At 43.8% G+C, this 21394-nt stretch overlaps 1 protein-coding gene across 1 annotated transcript in view; it reads right to left on the reverse strand.

Annotated features, from left to right (window-relative positions):
- Nucleotides 1–2626: 2626 nt before the first annotated feature.
- LOC129381637 (uncharacterized) overlaps nucleotides 2627–21394 on the reverse strand; it is a 65738-nt gene continuing 46970 nt past the window's right edge. The window contains exons 22-34 of the mRNA XM_072285201.1: nucleotides 19560–19604; nucleotides 15866–15916; nucleotides 15399–15443; nucleotides 14925–14975; nucleotides 12778–12825; nucleotides 11615–11644; nucleotides 10857–10907; nucleotides 10391–10435; nucleotides 9917–9967; nucleotides 9308–9355; nucleotides 4657–4701; nucleotides 4243–4293; nucleotides 2627–2635 (exon numbers count right to left, since the gene is read on the reverse strand). Coding sequence (XP_072141302.1) covers nucleotides 2627–2635; nucleotides 4243–4293; nucleotides 4657–4701; nucleotides 9308–9355; nucleotides 9917–9967; nucleotides 10391–10435; nucleotides 10857–10907; nucleotides 11615–11644; nucleotides 12778–12825; nucleotides 14925–14975; nucleotides 15399–15443; nucleotides 15866–15916; nucleotides 19560–19604 — 570 coding nt within the window. The remainder of the gene's footprint in view (nucleotides 2636–4242; nucleotides 4294–4656; nucleotides 4702–9307; nucleotides 9356–9916; nucleotides 9968–10390; nucleotides 10436–10856; nucleotides 10908–11614; nucleotides 11645–12777; nucleotides 12826–14924; nucleotides 14976–15398; nucleotides 15444–15865; nucleotides 15917–19559; nucleotides 19605–21394) is intronic.

The raw sequence follows: 21394 nt of genomic DNA on the forward strand, positions 1-21394 counted from the left end.
CACACGCCCGCGCGCGCTTACGCACGCTCGCGCGCTGCGTATACCCTCCGCTGGGGAGTGCTTTCCAGCGGGCGTAAACGCTGCTCCGTAAAACCGCTGGCCGCCTCAGCGTGGAGCGCATGCGCAGTCGCGTCTCCGCTCGCCCGCTCCTCTCCGCTGGCCGTAAACCCGCTGGGCTAAAACTCTCTATTTGCACCACGCGGAACAAGTCTTTATAGTGTGGTCGGAATGCGAACATTTTATGTCATAATGACGGCCACGACCATGCTCGTATTCCGTAAACAAGGAACTGTAGTTTAATTTGGCTATACCACGAATGACACCTGGCGCCACTTCGCGGTGAAATAGTGCAACCCCTCACGCAACCAAGAAGACACGCAGGGAGAGTCGTTTCACAGAAGAGACTATGCAGATCAAAATTATTCTATTTTTAAGTATTTCTCCTCTGGAGAAACCACTGCATGATTAGACGGCTTCACATGGTAGGCTTTCTGTTGCGCTACAAAATATAACGTCCTTGTTAAATCGGTAGACCGCCCCTCTAATTAATCTAGGACCCTCTAGCGGTACCTGCTGTTGTCGCCATCGGTGATTTCTACTTGGTTTAACCCAATCAGTCAGTCAGTCATGGGCCTCTAACTAACCCAGAATAATGATATACAGAACAAATCTGAACTTCTAAAAGGCAACCAGGGAAAGTTCCTCACGATGAAACAATTTTAAGCCTATTTTGCGTACTATCCCCAATCAGATGCTTTGCTGTAGTGAAATAATTTTTTTCTACCACAGAAAAAAGCTTTCACAATAGAAAATAGAATGTTAGGGAATACACTCGTTTGGAGGCGACTAAATGCTGGGATTATTTAAATGCAATTGAACGCTGTCCTAGAAGCCTTTCGGGAATGGGGTCGAGAAATAATGGCAATCACCAGGGCAACGTGTGCTTTTTGCAGCTCATGCAATATAACTATTCAATTTTGAAAATTGTCTTTAATTACGTAGTTACCTAGTTTTCGTTAATTACGAAAATTTACTCACTAACGTCTAGCATAACTAACAATAAAATATCTCTAAATCTCCCCTCTCTAGCAAATCGAAGCCTGATGGGACTTCTTTCCCATTTTCAGAAGCTTTATCACTGCAGGTCGTCTTTCAACGCATGACACATCAGGCCCGCCCATGGTATCTTCCCGCGCCTTGATCATCCTTTTAGAGTGCGGCCCTTTCTTGCGCGTACTAATTTCTTGAGTCACGCACCCCTCTTTCTCACGCTATATAATGGAATATGTTACCAAAGGAAATCTTATCTGCTCTCAGTCATTAGGATTTTCTAGCAAAACTGGAACACTGTTTTAAAGTAGACACGTAGGATTCTCTTGTTCATTGGTCGTAGACGTCTGTGTCCCTGTGCCCTTTTATTTCTTATGTAACTTTTCTTTTTTCCTCACCATATTTTGATGTTCCTTGCGCAAAGGTCCTTGTTTAGTTTAGCACTTAGTTCCTTGTATTGCATAAAATATTTTGTGGTTGTGTTTTTCTTTCATTGCTACATGCAGTACCTGTGGTACATGCGGTTACATGCCGTACATGCGGTACCGATACCTGCTGGTATGTGTACCTCTCTTAAACAAGTATTTTCCTTGTATCAAGTAACCAAGTAACATTGATTTTCTGTAAGACCCATTTTGTTGACTATAGGCGTCTTGAATGTTTAGGATGTGTTGTCTTTCAAGCTTCTCTTTTTCTTTTTTTTTTCTCGTGTTTTTTCGCATATGCTGTTTTATATTAACATGCATTATCTTCCGAGATGGGTGTACTGTATTTATAACTGATTTATCGTTACAGCCCTATGTAATGCCCCTATGGACCCTTATGGTGTTTGAATAATAATAATAAAAAAGATGTATTTACATGTATTCTTACCAGTGGCGTCGGCATTTCAATGTTTTCGTAGTCCGCGTCTTCTCTCTGTGCAACGAGGTAGATGTGGAATGAATTGAATTTTACGATCAATGTGTTGGCAGTTAGTGTTGAACGGTATTGTTTATCTTGTGTAAAAAGTGTAATAAATGATCATTCGAATTCATAGACACTGACGTAAGTGTTTTCAGAACTGCGATTTACAACGATTTGCGCTAGTAGGAAGCGCAAGAAATTCTCTGACAGCGTTATTTGTAGTCTGTATTTTGAATCTGAACAGCAGTGAATATGCGTTGCTGTGGTGCTACATATCGGACTTATACAATCTCTACACAAGACCCTTTCGATCGCTATCGAGCCCGATTGGCATCATATTTCTTGATCACAATTGAACCACTTTCGTTGGTTGGGAAAAGCACTCAATCGTGATCGAAAAATTCGATTGCTGTTTAAAGTGCCCCATGTGAAACCGATATTAGGTGTCCCCAATCCTTCCTAAATTTCATTTCGCAAAGAACCTCATCCTCTCAAAATGCGCGACTACATGGTTTCTCCGGAAATAACTTGTGTAACTGTTTTCGGTTCACTTTTGTCTACTACGCTACAAAGTGCACCAAAGCTTCATTGGTGCCCTTTCCATGGCGTGACATGTGCAAAATGCATAGGAAGCCGAACATTATATTGACATTTTACTATTGGCCATCAGTCAAGGAACCTACAGCGACAAGTCAAGGTTTAAAAATAGAACTCCTCAAATTTGGCTTTCGACATTCATGTTTTCGGCCCATATTCTCTTCTGTTACTACATATAATCGACTGTCAATAGTGTGTAAACGCTAAAGAACATGATTTCCCGGCGTTGCAGTCGTCATTGGAAGAGTGTAAAGAGAGAGGCATTTATTATGATAGAAAAGCGCTGAGAGGACAATAATGTCAACCTGGTAGAATTAACCTTTACGCAGCGCCGAGGAAGTCGTCGAATTCAAAAGTAATTATTTCTGAACTTATTGCACACTCAGTCAAGTATTGTCCTTTTTTGTTTTCGATAAAAAGAAACCGCAACCACTCAGCGGGCCCCTTTGCCGTTCTCAGCTCGAAGATGTGTTGCACAGTGGCACCTGCGTACTCTTTCTTACCACGAGCTTACAGCCAGGACAATTTTTTGAAGTGATGGAGTAGTAGCAAAGTTACTGTCGTTTGATGAACGAGTATGCGGCCACCGCGGTTTCTCGCCTGCGGTCGCTGCTCTCCCCACCGGCGCCCTCTCAAAAGTTTCATCCAGCACACCGAAAGCTACAACTCGCGTCCACACGACCGAAGAAAGGGTCATCCACTGTTCATCCGCTGCTCACACTCCGAGCGACGACGGTTAAAATCGAAGCTTGATAAAATCTTTAGTCATACACGATGGGCGAGCCACCGTCCCTTTCCACAGCTGGTACTCTCCTCACGCTGGCACTATCGTCCTTCCTCGGCCGACCAATCGGAAGCTCCTACCCAGGTTACATCACGACGTGCGAAGGAGAGACCGGAAAAGCGCGGAGAGGATTTTTTTTTTCTTTTGAATTTATGGCTTCCCCGAGATGCATACACCTGCTGTGGTTGCGAAGGATTATCATCACGGCAAGCAGTAAGCGATGCGCGCCCTTATTTCAAATGCGTAAAAAATATGTCCGACGTATTCTACGGGGTTTTATAGCATTTACAAAAGCCGATAATTAGACACAGGCATTGCTAACGTAGAAAAAGCATTCATTTACCATTGCTAACGCAACGTGTTACGCGGAGCATCATTGTCAAAGGTGGTAGTGTCCTAATTAAAGTGGTTGTCTGTGACAATGTCGTAGGCATGTAAGTTAAATTTTATTGCAGCGGTTAACCGCTGTGTTCAGTTAACCCGCAGAGTAATGTGCTTGGTATCGCAAAAGTAGTATGGAAGCTATTTTGTCGGGACCTATGGTGCTAGCAGCGAGGCACAATCAATATTTTAAGGGAACTCAAGCAAGCATTTGCACCGTACCTTTGGTGGGTTATATTTCAATGCTACTGAATCCGGCCAGTTGTGCTTCGACAGACGAACAACCCTAAATCTCCTATTCTATTCATGTTTTCTTTGACGCGCCCTGCTTTGTCCGAAATATTGTAATCGGCAAATGAGCATAATTTCGGAACTCGATTAGCATATTAAAACATTATCCAGGTAGTCACGTTTTTGTTCTGCTGCGGGTCACTTATGTTTTGAACGCGGCAGTTTTAAACAAAAGACTATTGTTCTGCTCGTAAAACCATCGTGAGCTTTAAGCGTGAACTGTTACTTCTTACCGGTGCCTGTACTTCCGGAGCTGGTGGGCGTGTCCTTCCGGTAGGTTGTGTCTAGGGATGAAAAATACGGCCGGATATGTCGCCGCTATCCTTGTGTGTTATGAAACTATGTTTGTGCGACGCGAAAGTCAATCTTATTCTTCATGCAACTCCCCTTCTCTGCATGCAATGTTTGTATTTCACGATGCACTTGCGTGCTACAATAGTTTACGGTTCTTTCAGCGAAGGACCTAATTGTGGAAAGCATGAGACACTTGGATACAACTTTTAAATAGCACTCATGATACCTAAATATTTCGCCTGTTTGGTACTCTTTTGATGTAATTAAAGTACAAAGAAGGGTCTGTTACTTTCTGAAATTAAATGTAATTGCACCAGAAATTCACAATCGACGTTCGTTCCCAATTTGCTTACCACTGGCGTTGGCATTTGGTTCCCTTCGCTCTCGATGTCGGCGTTCTGTGAGTTGTGAAACATAGACAACAATGTTTAACTTCTGTGTAAAAACTTGCCATTTCATAGTCTACGAGATTGATGTATTTTATTTGTGAACTGCTCCTACAACAGCTTAGATAAATTTCGTTTATGCAAATCATTGTACATTTTATAGCGGCTCGTCGCGATAGCTTTTTTGCTGAGTTTGTCCTCTGCATCTGTGTTGCTCTACTCTGTCCCCAATAAAATTTTGTGCGGTGGGCCAAAGCCTCCATTTAGACAAATTATTCGAAAATTTGGGTCTAGTTTAATTATTTGTATTCGTGTGTCATTGCACGCGTAATGGGAAGACGCGGGATCGTTTCCCATCTGCGGGCAGTTCTTTCTTTTGTTCATCCGTTTTCATTTTCTACTAATGTATCAGTTCCGTATTTCAATAAGTAACAACAAGCTTTTTTTGCTCCTATGTTGTCCTTGGTGTGTTCGTTGGCTTCTTATGACATGATCAATAAAAATAGGGCCCACCAGTTCCTTTCTTCTCGTATATATATATATATATATATATACATATATATTATATGGTTGTTACGTTGTAGAAGTCACATATAACGATGTAGTTACAAGAGAGACACACGATGCATAAGCAAGACGCCTGTCGAGACCGATTCGACCTACACGCGTCAAATCGTCTTCTTCTGACTGGCGCCACTCTTGGTTGCGCCCTAACATAACCCGCGCCTGTAAAGGCACCATCTCGGCGCCAACTACACGGGAGGTGAACTCGCGGCAAAGTAAGGCTTCATTGGGTACACCACACGCACAACTTTCGTGGGGACACACGAGTGCAGCGAAGCGACCTCGTAGTTTACATCGCCAAACTGACGTGCTGTGTGAGCCCGGGCGAAGACGTCTTGAGCATATTCAATGGGAGCGTTCGTGGAGGAAGGAAGCCGTGTGTCAAAGGGCAAAGAAGGGTGGCGTCCAAATAGGAGGTAAAAGCGTGAAAAGCCAAGGGTCTCGTGACGGGACGAATTATAGGAGGTCACGAAGGGTAGCGTACTGTCCCAATTACTGTGGTCGTCAGAAACGTACATAGACACCATTTCTGTCAAGGTGTGATTCAGCCACCCCGTCATTCCGTTTGCCTGCGGTTGGTAGGCGGTGGAAAGCTTGTGCTCAGCAGAACAGGAGCAAAGTAGGTCTTCAACTACTCCGGACTAGAAGGTGTGGCCGCGATCAGTAAGGACCTGCCGGGGTACGCCGTGATGGAGGATGACGTCATGTGAAAGGAAATCTGCCACCTCGGGTGGACAGCTTGTGCACAAAGCTCGCGTGATCGTGTACCGAGCCGCGGAATCAGTCGCCACAACGACCCACTTATTGCCAGATTTCGATGTCGGAAAAGGGACGAGAAGATTGACACCTATGTGAAATAATGCAAAGAAAAGTACTTGGCTCAGTGAAAGCAGTCCAAGGCATCGTCAATACGCGACACTGGGTAGACATCCTTGCGTGTAATTGTGTTGGTGTGTCTGTAATCCACACAAAAGCACAAACTGCCGTCATTCTTCTTGACAAGGACAACAGGGGACGCCCACGGACTGCATGAAAGCTCGATAACACCGTTAGCCAACATGTCATTGACTTCTTGTTGTATCACTTGTCGTTCAGGATGGCAAACACGGTACGGTCGGCGGCGTATCAGATTGGCGTCTGCGGTGTAAATGCGATACGTGACCACCAATGTATGGGCTATAGGGCTGCCGTCAAGGTAAAAAATGTCGCGGTAAGTTTCCAAAAGATGGCCGACGTCAGCAGCCTGTGTCGGAAGAAGATCGTGTGCGATCATCTTGCTACGTTCGCATATGAGAGTCGGTGAATAAGAAGTCCCTGTACGCCGCGATGGAATGTTGCCGTCAAGAGCTGATATCTCGCAATCGTTCACAGGCGAGATGTGGCCCAATGACATGCCTCTGGGAAGAATTTAAGTCAAGCAGTTAAAGTTAAGCAGAGTGAGGGATGTCTGAGTGCCTGTAACAGTGAGCATGGTATGAGGATCGGCCAAATTTCTTTCAAGCAGTATGTCAGTGGGGGGACATAGTACATAGACGCCGTCAGGAACAGATGGGAACGACAGTAGAGTGGCATACGTAGTGGCTTGGGGCGACAGGCGGATGTCTTCGGGACAGCATAATCGTGGTTGTGTGACTTTTGGACTGTAGCAGCGGTTAGGAAGTTCAGGCTGAATGAGACTAGACGCGCAACCAAAGAGGGCTGCATGGGACTATAAAAAGTCCAAGCTGAGAATAACGTCGTTAGGGCATTGTTCCAAAACGACAAACAAAACAGTCTTTAGGCGCCCCGCGATGCCAATGCGAGCGGTGCACACACCAAGCACGGTAGGGTTCCTCCGTCGTCGACGCGGAGGGCGCGTGATCCAGCGGGTGTGGGTACTTTGTCCAGGCATCCGCGCGATTGGGTGCTCATCACGGATACGTGCGCGCCAGTGTCAATCAGTGCTGGGACACTGTCGCCATCACCTTAAACGTCTTTCAAGTTCTCTTTTGTCGGCAAAGTGATCAGAGGGTGTTGTGGCCGACTCGTCAATGCAGCTGCATTCCGGGAGCTCCATCGCATAGTTTTCCGGAAACTGGCGACGAGCCTCCGGCGATAGGGAGGATGGTTGAACGAGCTGGTGACGAACGGGCCTGGTGACGTCAGAATGACGACGAGGGACTGTTCCAAGGAGCACGAGCGTCATTGATTGGCTGTTGCGGTGCCAATGGAGGCTGGTAACGACGCTCGCTCTCTTCGGGGTGGTAATAACTGGTGAATGGCGGTCGCAGAAGGGACAAGACAGTCCGGCTGTTACAATGGCGAGCAACGTGACCCATACGACGGAAGGCATAACGGATTGGCCGATCGTTTGCCGTTCGCCACTCGGCTGGATTTCGGTAGCGTGCAGGATACCGCAGACCAGTCGGTGGACCAGGAGTATGAGAGAGCTGTGAAGCGGCAACGGCACATACAGAATGAACTCCAAGATTAGCGAGTTCCTCGCGGAACATTGCCTGCACAAATTGTGCTGTCACCAAGTGGTTCGACTAACTGGGGTGGGAAAAAAAGGGCTGCAGGAGCCATGGCTTCAAGTTCTCGCCGCACCATCCACGTCAGGTCATCTGATGATGATGGTCGCAGCACTCCTAGCGTGTCGTCACAGGAGGATGTCGCAGCTGTGTTCGGCAGACGTGCGAATGGCGTCGCAATGCGGTGGCTCTTGGACTACTCAAAGCGTTGACACTCTTTTATGATGTCCTGTACTGTTTCACAATTTTTGCACATGAGCAGGTTGAAAGCATCTTCGGCGATTCTCTTCAGTACATGCCCAACCTTGTCCGACTAAGCCATATCGCTGTGGGCATTACGGCACAGAGCGAGCACGTCCTGGATGTAAGAGACGTACGATTGTGTGGACGTGTGGGCGCGGATTGCTAGTTCTTTCTTAGCGGCGCTCTTCCACCCGGAGTGACGGCCGCATAAGTCCCTCAGCTTAGGTTCGCACGTGTCCCACTCCTTAAGCTTTTCATCGCGGTTGTCATACCACACCTTCGCCGTGCATTGTAGGTAGAATACGAAGTTAGCCAACATAATCGTCGGATCTCATTTGTTGTGGGCACTTACACGCTCATACGTGGCGATCCAGTCTTCTACAACGAGGTTGTCAGTACGACAGAACGTTCCTGGATCCAGCGGCAGAGCCACCACAACCGTCCGGGTTGTAGGCGTTGATGCGGGCGGCGCAATGTCGGGTCCTGCTTCGTCTGTCATGGTGTCCAGTGCCAGGTTGCGACCACTGCGGAGCTCCGTTGTTATTTCTTGTGGCTACCCTGCACCTCTCACCAATTTGTAACGTTGCAGAAGTCACGTATGACGATGTAGTTACAACATTTACAAGAGAGACAACGATGCATGAACAAGATGGCTTTCGAGACCGATTCCACCTACACACAGCAAATCGTCTTCTTCTGACTGGCGCCATTCTTGGTTAATATGCATATATATATTAATCTTTTCAGAAGTCAACTCAAGAACATAACGAGCATCAAGAGGTTGCACAGCTAAAGTTCCCTTTGCTGACTCCATATGGGCAACGATCTCAAAAAGACCATGGGAATGCCAATAGTTTAGCAAGCCGAGTGGCAACTATTTCCAATCCTACAACAGAAGACGTGACAGGCTGGTCGTAAGAGGCAAGTGACACTTGTATACTTGCCCCTTACGTGAGCTGCATAACGATCATTCTACTCGATCCTTCTACTCCTTTCGGGCTGAGGTTCCAGACGTTGAACTTGAGTATTGTAGCTAGTGGGGCTGCCTGCGCCCGCGTTTCCAGAACTCTGACCATTTGCTAGTGTATTTCATGTGATGTGTGCGCTCATGTTTCCATGCACATAATGTTTCTTACGTGACTACTCGTGATTTCAAATAAGCGTCCCCAAGTAAATGTTGAATCTTCCGCATTGATGAGTGAATGAAGGTAGTGCTCAACCCAGCTATTCATGTACGAAACGGCCCGCTGGAAAACTAAACAACCGAGATCAAAAATCATGATCTGGATTTCTGAACTTACCCCCGGCTTCGATTTTCCAGGATTAGCAACAATGGACCCATTTCGTGGCTGTCAAAATAAATAGATGTGTGTATGCAGTATTTTCTACTGTGGATCATGTCAAGTATTTTCTTTTTCTAAAGTGTATGTGCTCTTCCTCATTTGCATATGCATCGATACTGGAAATAAGGCCTTTTTAACAGTTAGCACTGATCAGTCTGTATTCAGCTCTTTGTAATTGTTACTTTTTAGCTTAAGTATAATGAGAGGCTGAAAATGGAATACGGTGAAAAAGCGGCCGTTTCTATGCCGGACGGCGTGGAAAGATGTATCTTCTCAGAAACAAACACGAGTATTTCTCTTGTATTTTTCTTCGCGCTGTAGTGTCGTCTAGCTAGCTACACAACGTTCTACGCTTCTACGCATTAGTTCCGGACGCTCTCATAAGTGTTATAATTCCTCTAAGATACCCTAAACGGCAAACTTGCTAAATTTGTAATGTTCATTACCATATTACCGAAAGAGCCAAGAAGCCGCAGACGTGTGCTATTTCGCGGTATACACGTTGTTACATCAGTATTGTGTTTATGAAAGGACGTTGTGAACTCCACTTTAACTGCTTTGGCTTACCGGTGCAAATGCATCCGCCGCAGGCAGTCGGGTCTTTCCCGTCGGTTGTGTCTAGGGGTCCCAAACATAGGGCAGAATGTGTGAGCGGCATTAGTGTTCGTGACGTCACGGTTGCGTCACGCGAAATCGGCTCATATTTTTCGCGCCACTTCATCTGAGGCCCGGACGTCCAGCCTTTTCTGACATACTTGTACACGACGATATTTCCTCAGTGTTACAGTGAAGACCTTAAGTAAGTGTTCAACAGTGGACAGGCATACATGTTTACACAGCTATAACAATGATAATAAAGTCATTTAGGTTATTCGCGCGTCTGTGTTGAAAATAAATTTGAAAAGGAGGATTTTATGCTCTTACGGATGGTAGCTACTCCGTTTTTAGTCTGATAATACAGAGATATAGGATGTTAATGGATTTTTGTGCAACTATTCTATTGAGATATGAAGTATTGGCATTCGCTGCCACACTGCTTACCACTGGCGTTGGTCTGCCATTTTCCTCACTGTTGACATGCGCTCTCTGTGTGAGGTATAAAAAATAAGCGAGCAGGTTCTTGATATTTTTGTTAGAAATATAAGTTTCAAGCTCTACTCAGATTCGTAAGTCACCTGCTACTACGATAGAAATAGGGCATTTCTAGCAGGATATCATAGATGTTATATGTCAGGTTAACCTTTGCATTTTCGGGGCCTGTTTAACATTGTTTCATATGATTATTTCCATTTTCTCTATTGTACACGATATATAATTCCGCATGTTCGTAAAGCGTTTTAATAAAGTAACGTTCGCAAACGTTTTGGAATAGAAAATAACTCTACTACCTTTAAGTGTCGTATTGCCGTGGTTAGAACTACTGTCCTCACAATAATCCTTAAGAACCAAAGTTTGCAGAAGCACAAGAACTGCACAATATTGTCTGTGTCAGACGCGTGATGCTTACCATATAATTTCCATCTGCTCCTTCCATGCTCGCTTCCACAGGCAATATCGTCTAGAATACGAAGAAGTGTTCTGTGATCGTAAACGTGTAAATAGCTTTTAGCTAAAGTATACTTGTGTACCACAATTGTGAGCCGTGTGTTCATGTACTCAATGTTCTTGTGAGGTGCATTTTATGAATGCCGTTGGTTTGATTGGTTCATTTTACCGGTTCGTGGAAACGAGTCATAACCGTCCGCATTTCCTGCTTTGATGTATTGACAGTAGCGGAGCCGCTGCCATAGCCTAAATTATACACTGAGGCCTTCATGTTCTGATGCCTAAAACTAAGTTCCCCAGACTACATATTCTGGACTGTAGCCATAACCACATTAACGAATATAGTTGGGTCGTACTTTGTACTTATACGGAAAGTTCTGCAAGAAGGATGAAGAAAAGTAAGCCCATCAAAAGTGCATACATAAATAAAACATCTATCAAAAACACACTGTTCTTCTATCGTAATTTTTTTTTCATTATGGCTTGTCTGCAGTAGAGAAAAGATTACAAGCTGTGGCTGCCATAACATTTTCAATCTTCGCAAACGATGTTTCCGCAACCTCGAGAGGCTCACAGATATTCAATCATGCTGGTTGACCTGTGAATAAAATCTAACCTTGAAGCATTTGGCACTCCGGCTGCTAATGCTAATATCTGATGAGGGAGGGTTACATAGGCGTTACAGGCACATAATGACAATTATTAAATGAGTGGTCTCACCCCTTGTCCCATTTCGGCCGCCCAATGCCCCTAGAACGATGAAAAAACGCCGATATACGGCACTGACACTTACGTGCTAAAAAATAAAGAAGAATGGTCTGAACAATATAGCAACCATATGCAAGCGGTTGCGCATACTTTCGAATCATGTGGAACTAGTGCGACTGCCAGTACTGTGTTCGTAATGATGGCGGCTTTTCAGAAATACTGTTCTCAACAAATAAAATATATACCAGCTGGTTATGACCCGGGTGACCACCAAGAAAACTTAAGTCAGGGCTACGAAGAAAATACTTGTTTCAATAATAAGCGTGGATTTCAAGCAAAAAGTATCCGATGGCTTTGCCATAGCGGTAAATCAAGCCGTGCAACGACTCGGATGACACCGGGCTGAGTAATATCAGGTACTCCATGTTATATGTAAATTATCTCTTGCCCGCTAGCCTCTCTTCGCCTGGAAGACAATGATTCTCGTGAAAGCACATCCCACTTGAAACGACGGCAATACTAAATAGAGAAAAAGTTGCTACTAACGGTGATTAATTTTTTGGCTATTTTCTCTCAAGCCTGCGTAGGTATATGGAAAGCTAGTAGTTTACCACTTATGAAAGAGCTACTTTTGCAGCTTAATAATGGACATTGAAAATATTCTTTTCTCTATATATATAATATTCGTACGCGGCCCGTTTGATTCACTGAATTTGTTATCCGCATCTTTTATGAATCTTATGAACATCTTTCTACATAGAGGGATGGTGATCATTTGTTTTCAGATGCCAGCTCGTCTTGTTTAGTGCAATTTCGTGTATGTGAGTATAGCGTATATCTTCTCATCATTCGTGGTGTATGTGTGCAAGAAACGCTTAATATACAACTCGACAAAGGGGAATTTATTGTTACCTGATATAGTCAAGGATTTCAAAGATCCCTGATGCAAGACCCAAGTTCGGGAAAATAGAGTGAAACATCGACTTCTTAACGCCGTTCTATATGGCAACCTATGTTTAAATAGAGGTAAACAGTGATTACATCGATTTTCAATATCAGAACAACCATGTTTCATGCTTCTATCTAGTGGCTAACTCAGGAAGGGACACTCCACCTTAGTAGAGCATTCCCTAACGTGTGGAAATCAAGTTTCTCACGTTATCTCCGCTCCTTACCTCCTCATATCTGTTAGCAGGTTTTTCACCAGCCGCTTCATTTTGCCGCTGTGAAGTGTGAGAAAAATCAGTTCAGTCAAATGCACCTTTGTTAACATCATGGACTTTCTGCAGTTATGTATTCTGTTTTTATCTATCTACAATTCGCATCGTCTGTTCTCACTCAGGTCATATTCCCGTTCGTTCTGTTCCGCTATTCCTTATAAACTTATGAAAAATGACAACAGCGCTATGGTCTTCTGCCGTCAATTTTTTGTGTTAGCCATGCGATACTATAATGCCCGATAAAGTCGAGTCATCACTGTAGCAGCAGCTGCGAAACTCAGACAGCACGCCTGATTGTATTAGTGTATACGTGATCGTGTTTAAGTATGTGTTAAATGCAATAACATTGTAGGCATGAGTTTGTTTTAGTTAAATATTTGTACAAGTATGGGATGCAGAATATCCAGCAAATATCCGCCTAGCTTTCTGCACTGAAAAATTATCTGCGCCATAACCCATTACGAAGCTCTCAACCAGAGTTTCCAAACGTACCACCTGACTTGTATCAATTCTAAATTCCGTTTTAGCAACCCCACCTCGTTCTCTAAACATTCGCTGTATGAAGTATGACACAACTGTTCATCCATTAAATCACGTAGTTTGCTATTAGCTGGCGAGCGATTATATTATTCCACAAACTCTGACCACAACACAAGCCATCGCAGCGCGGGGCAATGAGGGCATTGTTGCAGTTTTTAAGGACAACAGAATTGGACAAGCGGCTGTAGCTTTAACAGACGTTTATAGTGCTGCAAGTGCTACTGTGCTGTGTGGTGACTGTATGCGGCGACAATGGGCGACTGTGATTATATGTGTCTGCTCCTTCCTTTCTTTATGTCTACTTCGCTATCACTTTACCTCCTCTTTCCCTCTCCCCCCAGCATAGGTAGCAAACCGGATTTTCCCATCCGGTTATCATCCCTGCCTTTCCCATTTCTTATCTCTCTCTCTCTCTCTCTGATCACAAAATACGACAAACTTCCTTTTGATTCCTGGACTTATCAAAGGCTTTTGAATTTTCGAACTATCACTATATCTGTCACTTTGCGTTTGTAAAATGCGCGATAAAATGATCTTAATCTTTGTTTTAGCCCTACGTCTCGAGATGTGTTAAATATCGTAGCGGTATTCCGGGGTTCTCGCTGGCTCACAGCCCTTCAATCACTCAAGAGCGTCAAGGACCGCACCATGAGACGTAGGAATACGCCGTAGGTTATTCCTCTAAGGGAGTGCTTGCATGTCGTGAACTGCCCGAAAACGCATAACCAATGTAGTCGATTGAGTAAGAATTCTACACAGTTCATACACCTAATGTGTCTTACTTGACTACTCTCGATGTCGATTAATTGTGCTCAAGTAAATGTTCAATTTTACGCTTTGATGTATAAATGAAGACCGTGCTCAACCCACTTATAGTTACACGAAACGCCCCGCTATAAAAAACAAACAAGAACAAGAATTAGTGTTCGAATTTCTGAAGTAATCTCCGGTTTCGGTCTTCCTGGCACAGCAACAAGTGAGTCATTTCATGGCTGTGAAATCCGTGAGAGCATATGCGCATGCGGTACCTTCTGTTGTGGATCATGTGAGGAGGTTTCTTTTCTAACTTCCATATGCTCTTGCCTGGAATACAATGTTAAGGTGCTTTTTTAATGGTTACCACTCCACATTTTTTTCTTAGGCTGCCGGTATTTTTTACCTGTTGTAGCTTTAGTTCCATGAGTGGCTAAAAATTAAATATGGGCAAAATGCCATTGCTTCTATGCAGGAGGCAGCGAGAAAGACTAATCTTCTGAGGAACAAACACGCGTATTTCTCTTGTGATTTTCTGGGCGCTGTACTCTAATCGACACAGTTCTTGAATGTTCTTGTGCACTAAAGTAATGCATAAGCCTTTCGTCAGTTTCGGGCGCTTTCAGATGTGTTAGAGTTCCTCTGAGATACTCTAAACTGCAAATACGCTTAACTTTTTAAATGAATTACGTAGGTTGAAAAAAGCCAAGAAGCCGCAGTCGTGTCTAGTACGCAGTATTTATGCTTTTACAACAGCATTCTGTTTGCAAAGCGACCATGTGCACTCCACTTTAACTGCTTCGGCTTACCGGTACAAATGCATCCGCAGCAGGCGGTCGCGTCTTTCCGTTTGATTGTGTCTAGGGGACCCAAAAATATGGCGAAATGTGTGAGTTGCATTCATGCCCGTGACATCTAGTTTTTGTGACGTGAAATCAGGTGATAATTCTTCAGCCAGTTCATATGAGTCCCTGACGTTCAGCCTTTTATAATATAATTTTACATGACGATATTTTCTCAGTGTTGAAAGGAAGGCCTTAAATAAATATTCAACAGCGGGCAGGCATACCTTTTTACACAGACATAACACTGATAATAAAGTCATTTAGGCTTTTTGCGCGCCTATGTTAAAAAGATATTTGGAAAAGAGGATTTATTACTCTTACGAGTGACAGCTACTCCATTTTTAGTCCGACCATACAGAGATGTAAGATCCTGTCGAATGTTTGCGCAACCATTTTATCGAGATATGAAGTATTGTAAATCGCTGCCGCATTGCTTACCACTGGCGTTGGTCTGCCATTTCCCTCAATCTCGACATGCGCTCTCTGTGTGAATCGTGAAAAAAAAGCGAGCATGTTCTTGATATTCTTGTTAAAAAGATAAGTTTCAAGCTCTACTCAGATTCGTAAGTCAACTGCTACTACGATAGGAATAGTGCATTTTTTAGCAGGACATCATAGATGTCATATGTCAGGTTAACGGTTGCGTTTTCGTGGCCTATATAACATTGCTTCATATGAGTATTTCCGTTTTCTCCATGGTACACGATATATAATTCTACATGTTCGTAAAACGTTTTATAAAGTAATGTTCGCAAAAGTTCTTGAATAGAAAATAACTCTACTACCTTTAAGTGTCGTATTGCCGTGATTAGACCTACTGTCCTCACAATAATCCATAAGAGTCAAAGTTTGCAGAAGCACAAGAAATGCACGAATATTGTGCCTGTCAGACGCATGATGCTTACCACAAAACTTCCATCTGCTCCTTCCATGCTCCCTTCCTCAGGTAACATTGCCTAGAATATGAAGGAGTGTTCTATCATTGTGAACGTGTACATAGCTGTTAGCTAAAGCATACTTGTGTACCACAAATGTGAACCGTGTGTTCTTGTACTCTATGTTATTGTGCGTTGCATTGTGCGGATGCCGTTGGTTTGATTGTTTCATTTTACCGGTTCGTCGAAACGTATCCTAGCCGTCCGTATTTCCGGCTTTCATGTATTCACAGCAGCGGAGCCGCTTACATAGCTTAAATAATCCACTGAGGCGTTGACGTTCTGATGCCTAAGACAAGTTTCCCCAGATTGCATATTCTGGACAGTAGCCATAACCACATTAACGAATATAGTTGGGTCGAGCAAAACACCTTGTACTTATACGAAAAGTTGTGGAAGGAGGATGAAGAAAAGTAAGGTCACCAGAACTACATATATAATAAAATAACATCTATTATAAGAACACACTGTTCCGGTATCGCTGTGTTTCTTAAAATTAAATTAGTGCTTGTCCGCAGTATAGAAAAGAATACAAGTTGTGGCTAATATAACATTTTTATCTGCGGAAACGATGTATACGCAAGCTCGACAGGCTCATAAATATTCAATCATGCTGGTTGACCTGTGAATAAAATCTAACTTTGAAGCACTTTGGCAATCCAGCTACTAATGCTAATATCTGATAAGGGAGAGTTACATAAGCGTTACAGATGTGTAATGGAAACAATTGTATGAGTGGTCTCGCCACTTGTCCCATTTGATCTGTCCAATGCCCCTAGAACGATGAAAAAACACCGACATGTCGCACTAGGGATTATGTACGAAACAATGAAGAAGAATGGTCGGAACCAGATCGCAAACATAATATGCAAGCGGTTGCGAGTCCTCTCGAATTACGTAGACGAAGTGCGACTGCCGATACTGTGCTCGTATCGAAGGGATCAAGCTCTTCAGAAATACTGTTTTCAACGAATAAAATATGTATCGGCTGATTATGACTAGGGCCACCAGCAACAAAACGTAAGTAAGGGCCACGAACAAAATACTGGTTCCAAATAATAAGCATTGATTTCAAACCCAAAGCGTCCTATGGCCTTGCCATAGCGCTAAATCAAGCCGTGCAAGCGCTCGGATGACATCGGGATGAGAAATATCAGACACTGCAAGTTTGACGTAAATTATTTCTTGCCTGTTAGCCTCTCTTCGTTTGAAAGGCAAATGATTCTCGTGAAACTATGTCCCACTTGAAACGACAGCAAGACTAAAGAGCGAAGAAGTTGTTACTATGGGTGATTAAATTCTTGGCTATTTTCTCTCAAGGCTCCCTAGGTGTATGGAGAGCCAGTCGTTTTCCACTGTTGAAAGACCTACGTTTACAGCTCAATAAGGAAATTAAAAATATTGTTTTCATTTTTATGTAAAATTTCTACGCGGCCCGTTTGATTCACTGAATTTCTTATCCGCATCTCTTATGAATATTATGAACATCTTTCTATATAGAGAGATGGCGATCATTTGCTTTGCGGATTATTGACCAAACTTTACGATACAGACGAACGCAGCTCTTTCTTGGCGTCATCATTGATAGGAACATGAGTTGGAGCCCTCATGTCTTGTACATGAGAAAGCGTTCGGCCACCGTCGCGGGCCTTGTTGCATTTGTCGGCGGGAAGTGCTGGAGCGCATCATTAACATCAATGTTGCAACTACATAAACCACTGTTTTTCGGCTTCCTGCGGAACAGCTTACCTGTACTAGGAAATACTTTCACTACAAATATCCGCATACTTCAGAGTGTGCAAGCACAAGTACTCAGAACTTGTCTCGGTCTCCCCAAAACTACGTCATTAATTGTGACAGTGGCCATTGAACGAGACACTCCTTTGAGAGTCTATACAGATATAGATATCCTGAGAGCACAAGTCGGACACCTGACTCTGATTCCCTCACACCATCTTGCTTGCTTGCCAGCAAAGAGGCCACATTCAACTTTTGCCAAAATTGTAAGACATCAGTCCTACTTGTCATCAGGATTTAGGCCTGCTACACGATTATCAGATCCATTGTGGTGTCTGTACCGGCCGCAAGTGCAATTGACAAGTCCAGGAATCAGAAAGAAAGCTGGAGTGCCGTTGCACGCGTCGAAACAAGCAACTTTGGAACACATTCACGACGTGCACAGGTTCCGGCAACATGTCTACACAGATGGTTCGGTAAAATTCAATAGCTCAGCGGCTGCAGTCATCACCCCGGAAAATCTGAAGAAATCAAACTAAAAACTTCATGTGTGATCACGTCGACGGGTGCTGAACTTGCGGTACTCCGTGCTGCACTTGATTTCATTAATCAGGAACCACTGCAACAGTTGACAGCCTTAACTGAATCAAGGCACCCCTTCAGTGCATAGAAAGCACAATGCGCCACGGACCCAGTGAACAACTGGTCTCAGAAATTCGACACATGTATCATCACAGCCATGACAAGGGACACAACATAATCTTTCATTAGCTTCCAGGTCATTGCAGTATCAACGGGAATGGCCACATCAACGAAGCCGCCCGATCTGCGCATGAAAGTGGTCAACGTGCTTTGATTCCGATTTCGCGAACAGACGCTGCGGCTGGGCTGCGACTGATGTCCCATGAATGTACTTTGGCTCTGTGGGACTCGAACGCTTTCGCCATGTGTCGTTTGCGTTCGTTGTCTCCGGACATACGGATGCACCTACCGCCTGGACTACCACGACGTGCACAGACCATGCTGTACCGTCTGTAGTTAGGCGTTGCATCTACAAACTCGTGTGCTTTCCTTGTTTGGATGGCCTACAGCCCCACGTGCGCCACACGCAACATCGATGAGACGCTCGCAGATATTATCTGTGTCTGCCCGCGATATAGTGCCAAGAGGCAAGTGCTGTGCAGAGGGCTGGACCAGTTGGACAATCGTCCACTATCAGAACTCAAAGTTTTAGGTCAGTGCACCCACAGAACATCCACGCTGAAGGCCTCACTCGCGTTATTAGGATTCCTGCGGTCTTCGGGGCTTCGCGATAGACTGTAAGAATGGCGCCCCCTACCGATCTGTCGTGTTCGCGGTTTGTTCGTGCTCGCCTCTATTTCTCTCTATCTCCCCCTTCCACTCGCTTTCTCTTTTTATCCCCCTTCACCCTTCCCCCCGTGCAGGGTAGCCTACCGGAACTGCCTCTGGTTAACCTCCCTGCCTTTCTATCCATCCTTCTCTCTCTCTCTCTCTCTCTCTCTCTCTCTCTCTCTTATTTTCAGATGCCAGCTTGTCTTTTTTAGTGTATTTGCATGTGTGGGAGTATAGTGTATATCTTCCCATCATTCCTGGCGTACACGTACAAGAAACGCTTGATTACGTCACGAAGGGGAATTAACTGTTACCTGATATGCTCAAACATTTTAAGGATCCATGATGCAAGACGCCAGTTCGGAAAACAGAGCAAGACATCGAATTCTTAACACCGTTCTACTTTCGCAACCTATATTTAAATACAGGTAAATAGTGATCACATCGCTTATCAAAATCATAATGACGTTTAATGCTGCCCTCCAGTCGCTGATTCAGGAAATGACACTCCACCTCAGTAGATCAATCCCTAACATCTACAAATCAAGGTGCTCGTGCTATCTTCTGTGCTTACCTCCTCATATCTGTTAGGTTTTCCACCAGCCGCGCCATTTTTCCGCTGTGAAGTGTGAGAAAAATGTGTTCAATAAAGTCTACCGCAGGTAACATCATGTACTTTCAGAAGTTATGTATTCCGTTTTTATCTATCTCCAGTTTGGATCGTCTGTTCTCATTCAGGTCATATTCCCGTTCGTTCTCTTCCACTGTTACTTATAAACATAAAGTTTGGAAAATGACAATCGCACAATGGTCTTCTGCTGTTACTTTTTTCCTTACCTGTGTGATAATGTAATGACCGATAAACTCGATTCATCACTGTAACATCGCCTGCGAAACTCGGACAACAGGCCTGATTGTATTAGTGCATACGTGAACGTCTTTAGGTGTGTGTTAAATGCAATAACAATTTAGGCATGCGTTTGTTTTAGTTACATATTTGTACAAGTAGTCGATGTAGAACATTCAACCAATACCAGCTCAGCTTTCTGCATTGAAAAATTAGCTGCGCTATAAAGCATTACGAAGCCGTCAAGCAGAGTTTGCAAGCATACCACCTCACTTGTACCAATCCTAAATTCCATTTTAGCAACCCCATCGTTCTGTAAACATTCGCTGTATATAGCATGACGCAATTCTTCATCCATTACCTCATGTAGCTTCCAAGCAGCTGGCGAGGCGCTATATTATGCCACAAATTCTGATCACAAAGTGCAACAAACTTCTTTTTGATTCGTGTACTTATGAAGGACTTTTGAATTTTGGAACTACCACCATTTGTGTCACTTTGGTTTGGTAAAACACACGGTGATTTTGATCTTTGTTTTAGCACTACATCTGGTCATGTCTTAAATATGGCACCGGTATTTCCGGGTTCTCACTGACTCACAGCCCTTCAATCGCTCAAGAGCGTCAAGCACAGCACTTTGAGGCGTGGGAATACGCCGTAGGTTATTCGTCTAAGGGAGTGCTTCCATGTCGTGAACTGCCCGAAAAGGCATAACCAATACACTCAATTGAGTAAGGATTCTATATCGTCACCGCACTTAACGTTTCTTACGTGACTACTCCCGATGTCGATTAAGTGTCCCCAAGCAAATGTTGACTTTCGCGCTTTGAGGTATAAATGAAGAGAGCGCTCAACCCATTTATAATTACAAGAAACAACCCGCTATAAGAACAAACAAGAACAAGAATTAGCGTTCGCATTTCTGAAGTTATCCCCGGCTTCGATATTTCTGGCGCAGCAACAAGTGAGTCATTTCGTGGCTGTCAAATGCATGAGAGGTGTGCGTATGCGGTACTTTCTATTGTGGACCATGTCAGGTGCTTTCTTTTCTAATTTGCATATGCTCTTGCCTGGAATACTGTCTTTAAGGCCTTCTTTTAACGCTTACCATTCCCCAGTTTGTGTTTAGCTACTTGTGTTTTTATCTGTTTTAGCTTTAGTACAATAAGTGGCTCAAAATTGAATATGAGCAATATTTGTTTATCGACAGGAAAGACAGAAACGCAAAACATCTATGTGCTTCTACGCAGGAGGCAGCGTAAAATAATAATATTCTGAGGAACAAACACGATCATCTTTCTTGTGCGTTTCTGGTGGATGTAGTGTAATCAAGAGATTTATAGAATGTCCTTCCTCAATAAAGAAGTACATAAGCCTTTGATTAGTTTCGGGTGCTTACATATTTGTTATAGTTCCTCTGAGATACTCTTACCCGCAAGTATGCTTAAATTTTAAGTGAATTACCTTGTCTGAAACGAGCCAAGAAGCCACAGTCGTCTTTAGTTCGCAATATTTATGCGTTTGCAAGAATATTCTGTTTGTAAAAACACCGTGTGCACTCC

This window comes from Dermacentor andersoni, chromosome 11 (genome assembly GCF_023375885.2).
Source record: "Dermacentor andersoni chromosome 11, qqDerAnde1_hic_scaffold, whole genome shotgun sequence".
NCBI classification, from domain to species: domain Eukaryota; kingdom Metazoa; phylum Arthropoda; class Arachnida; order Ixodida; family Ixodidae; genus Dermacentor; species Dermacentor andersoni.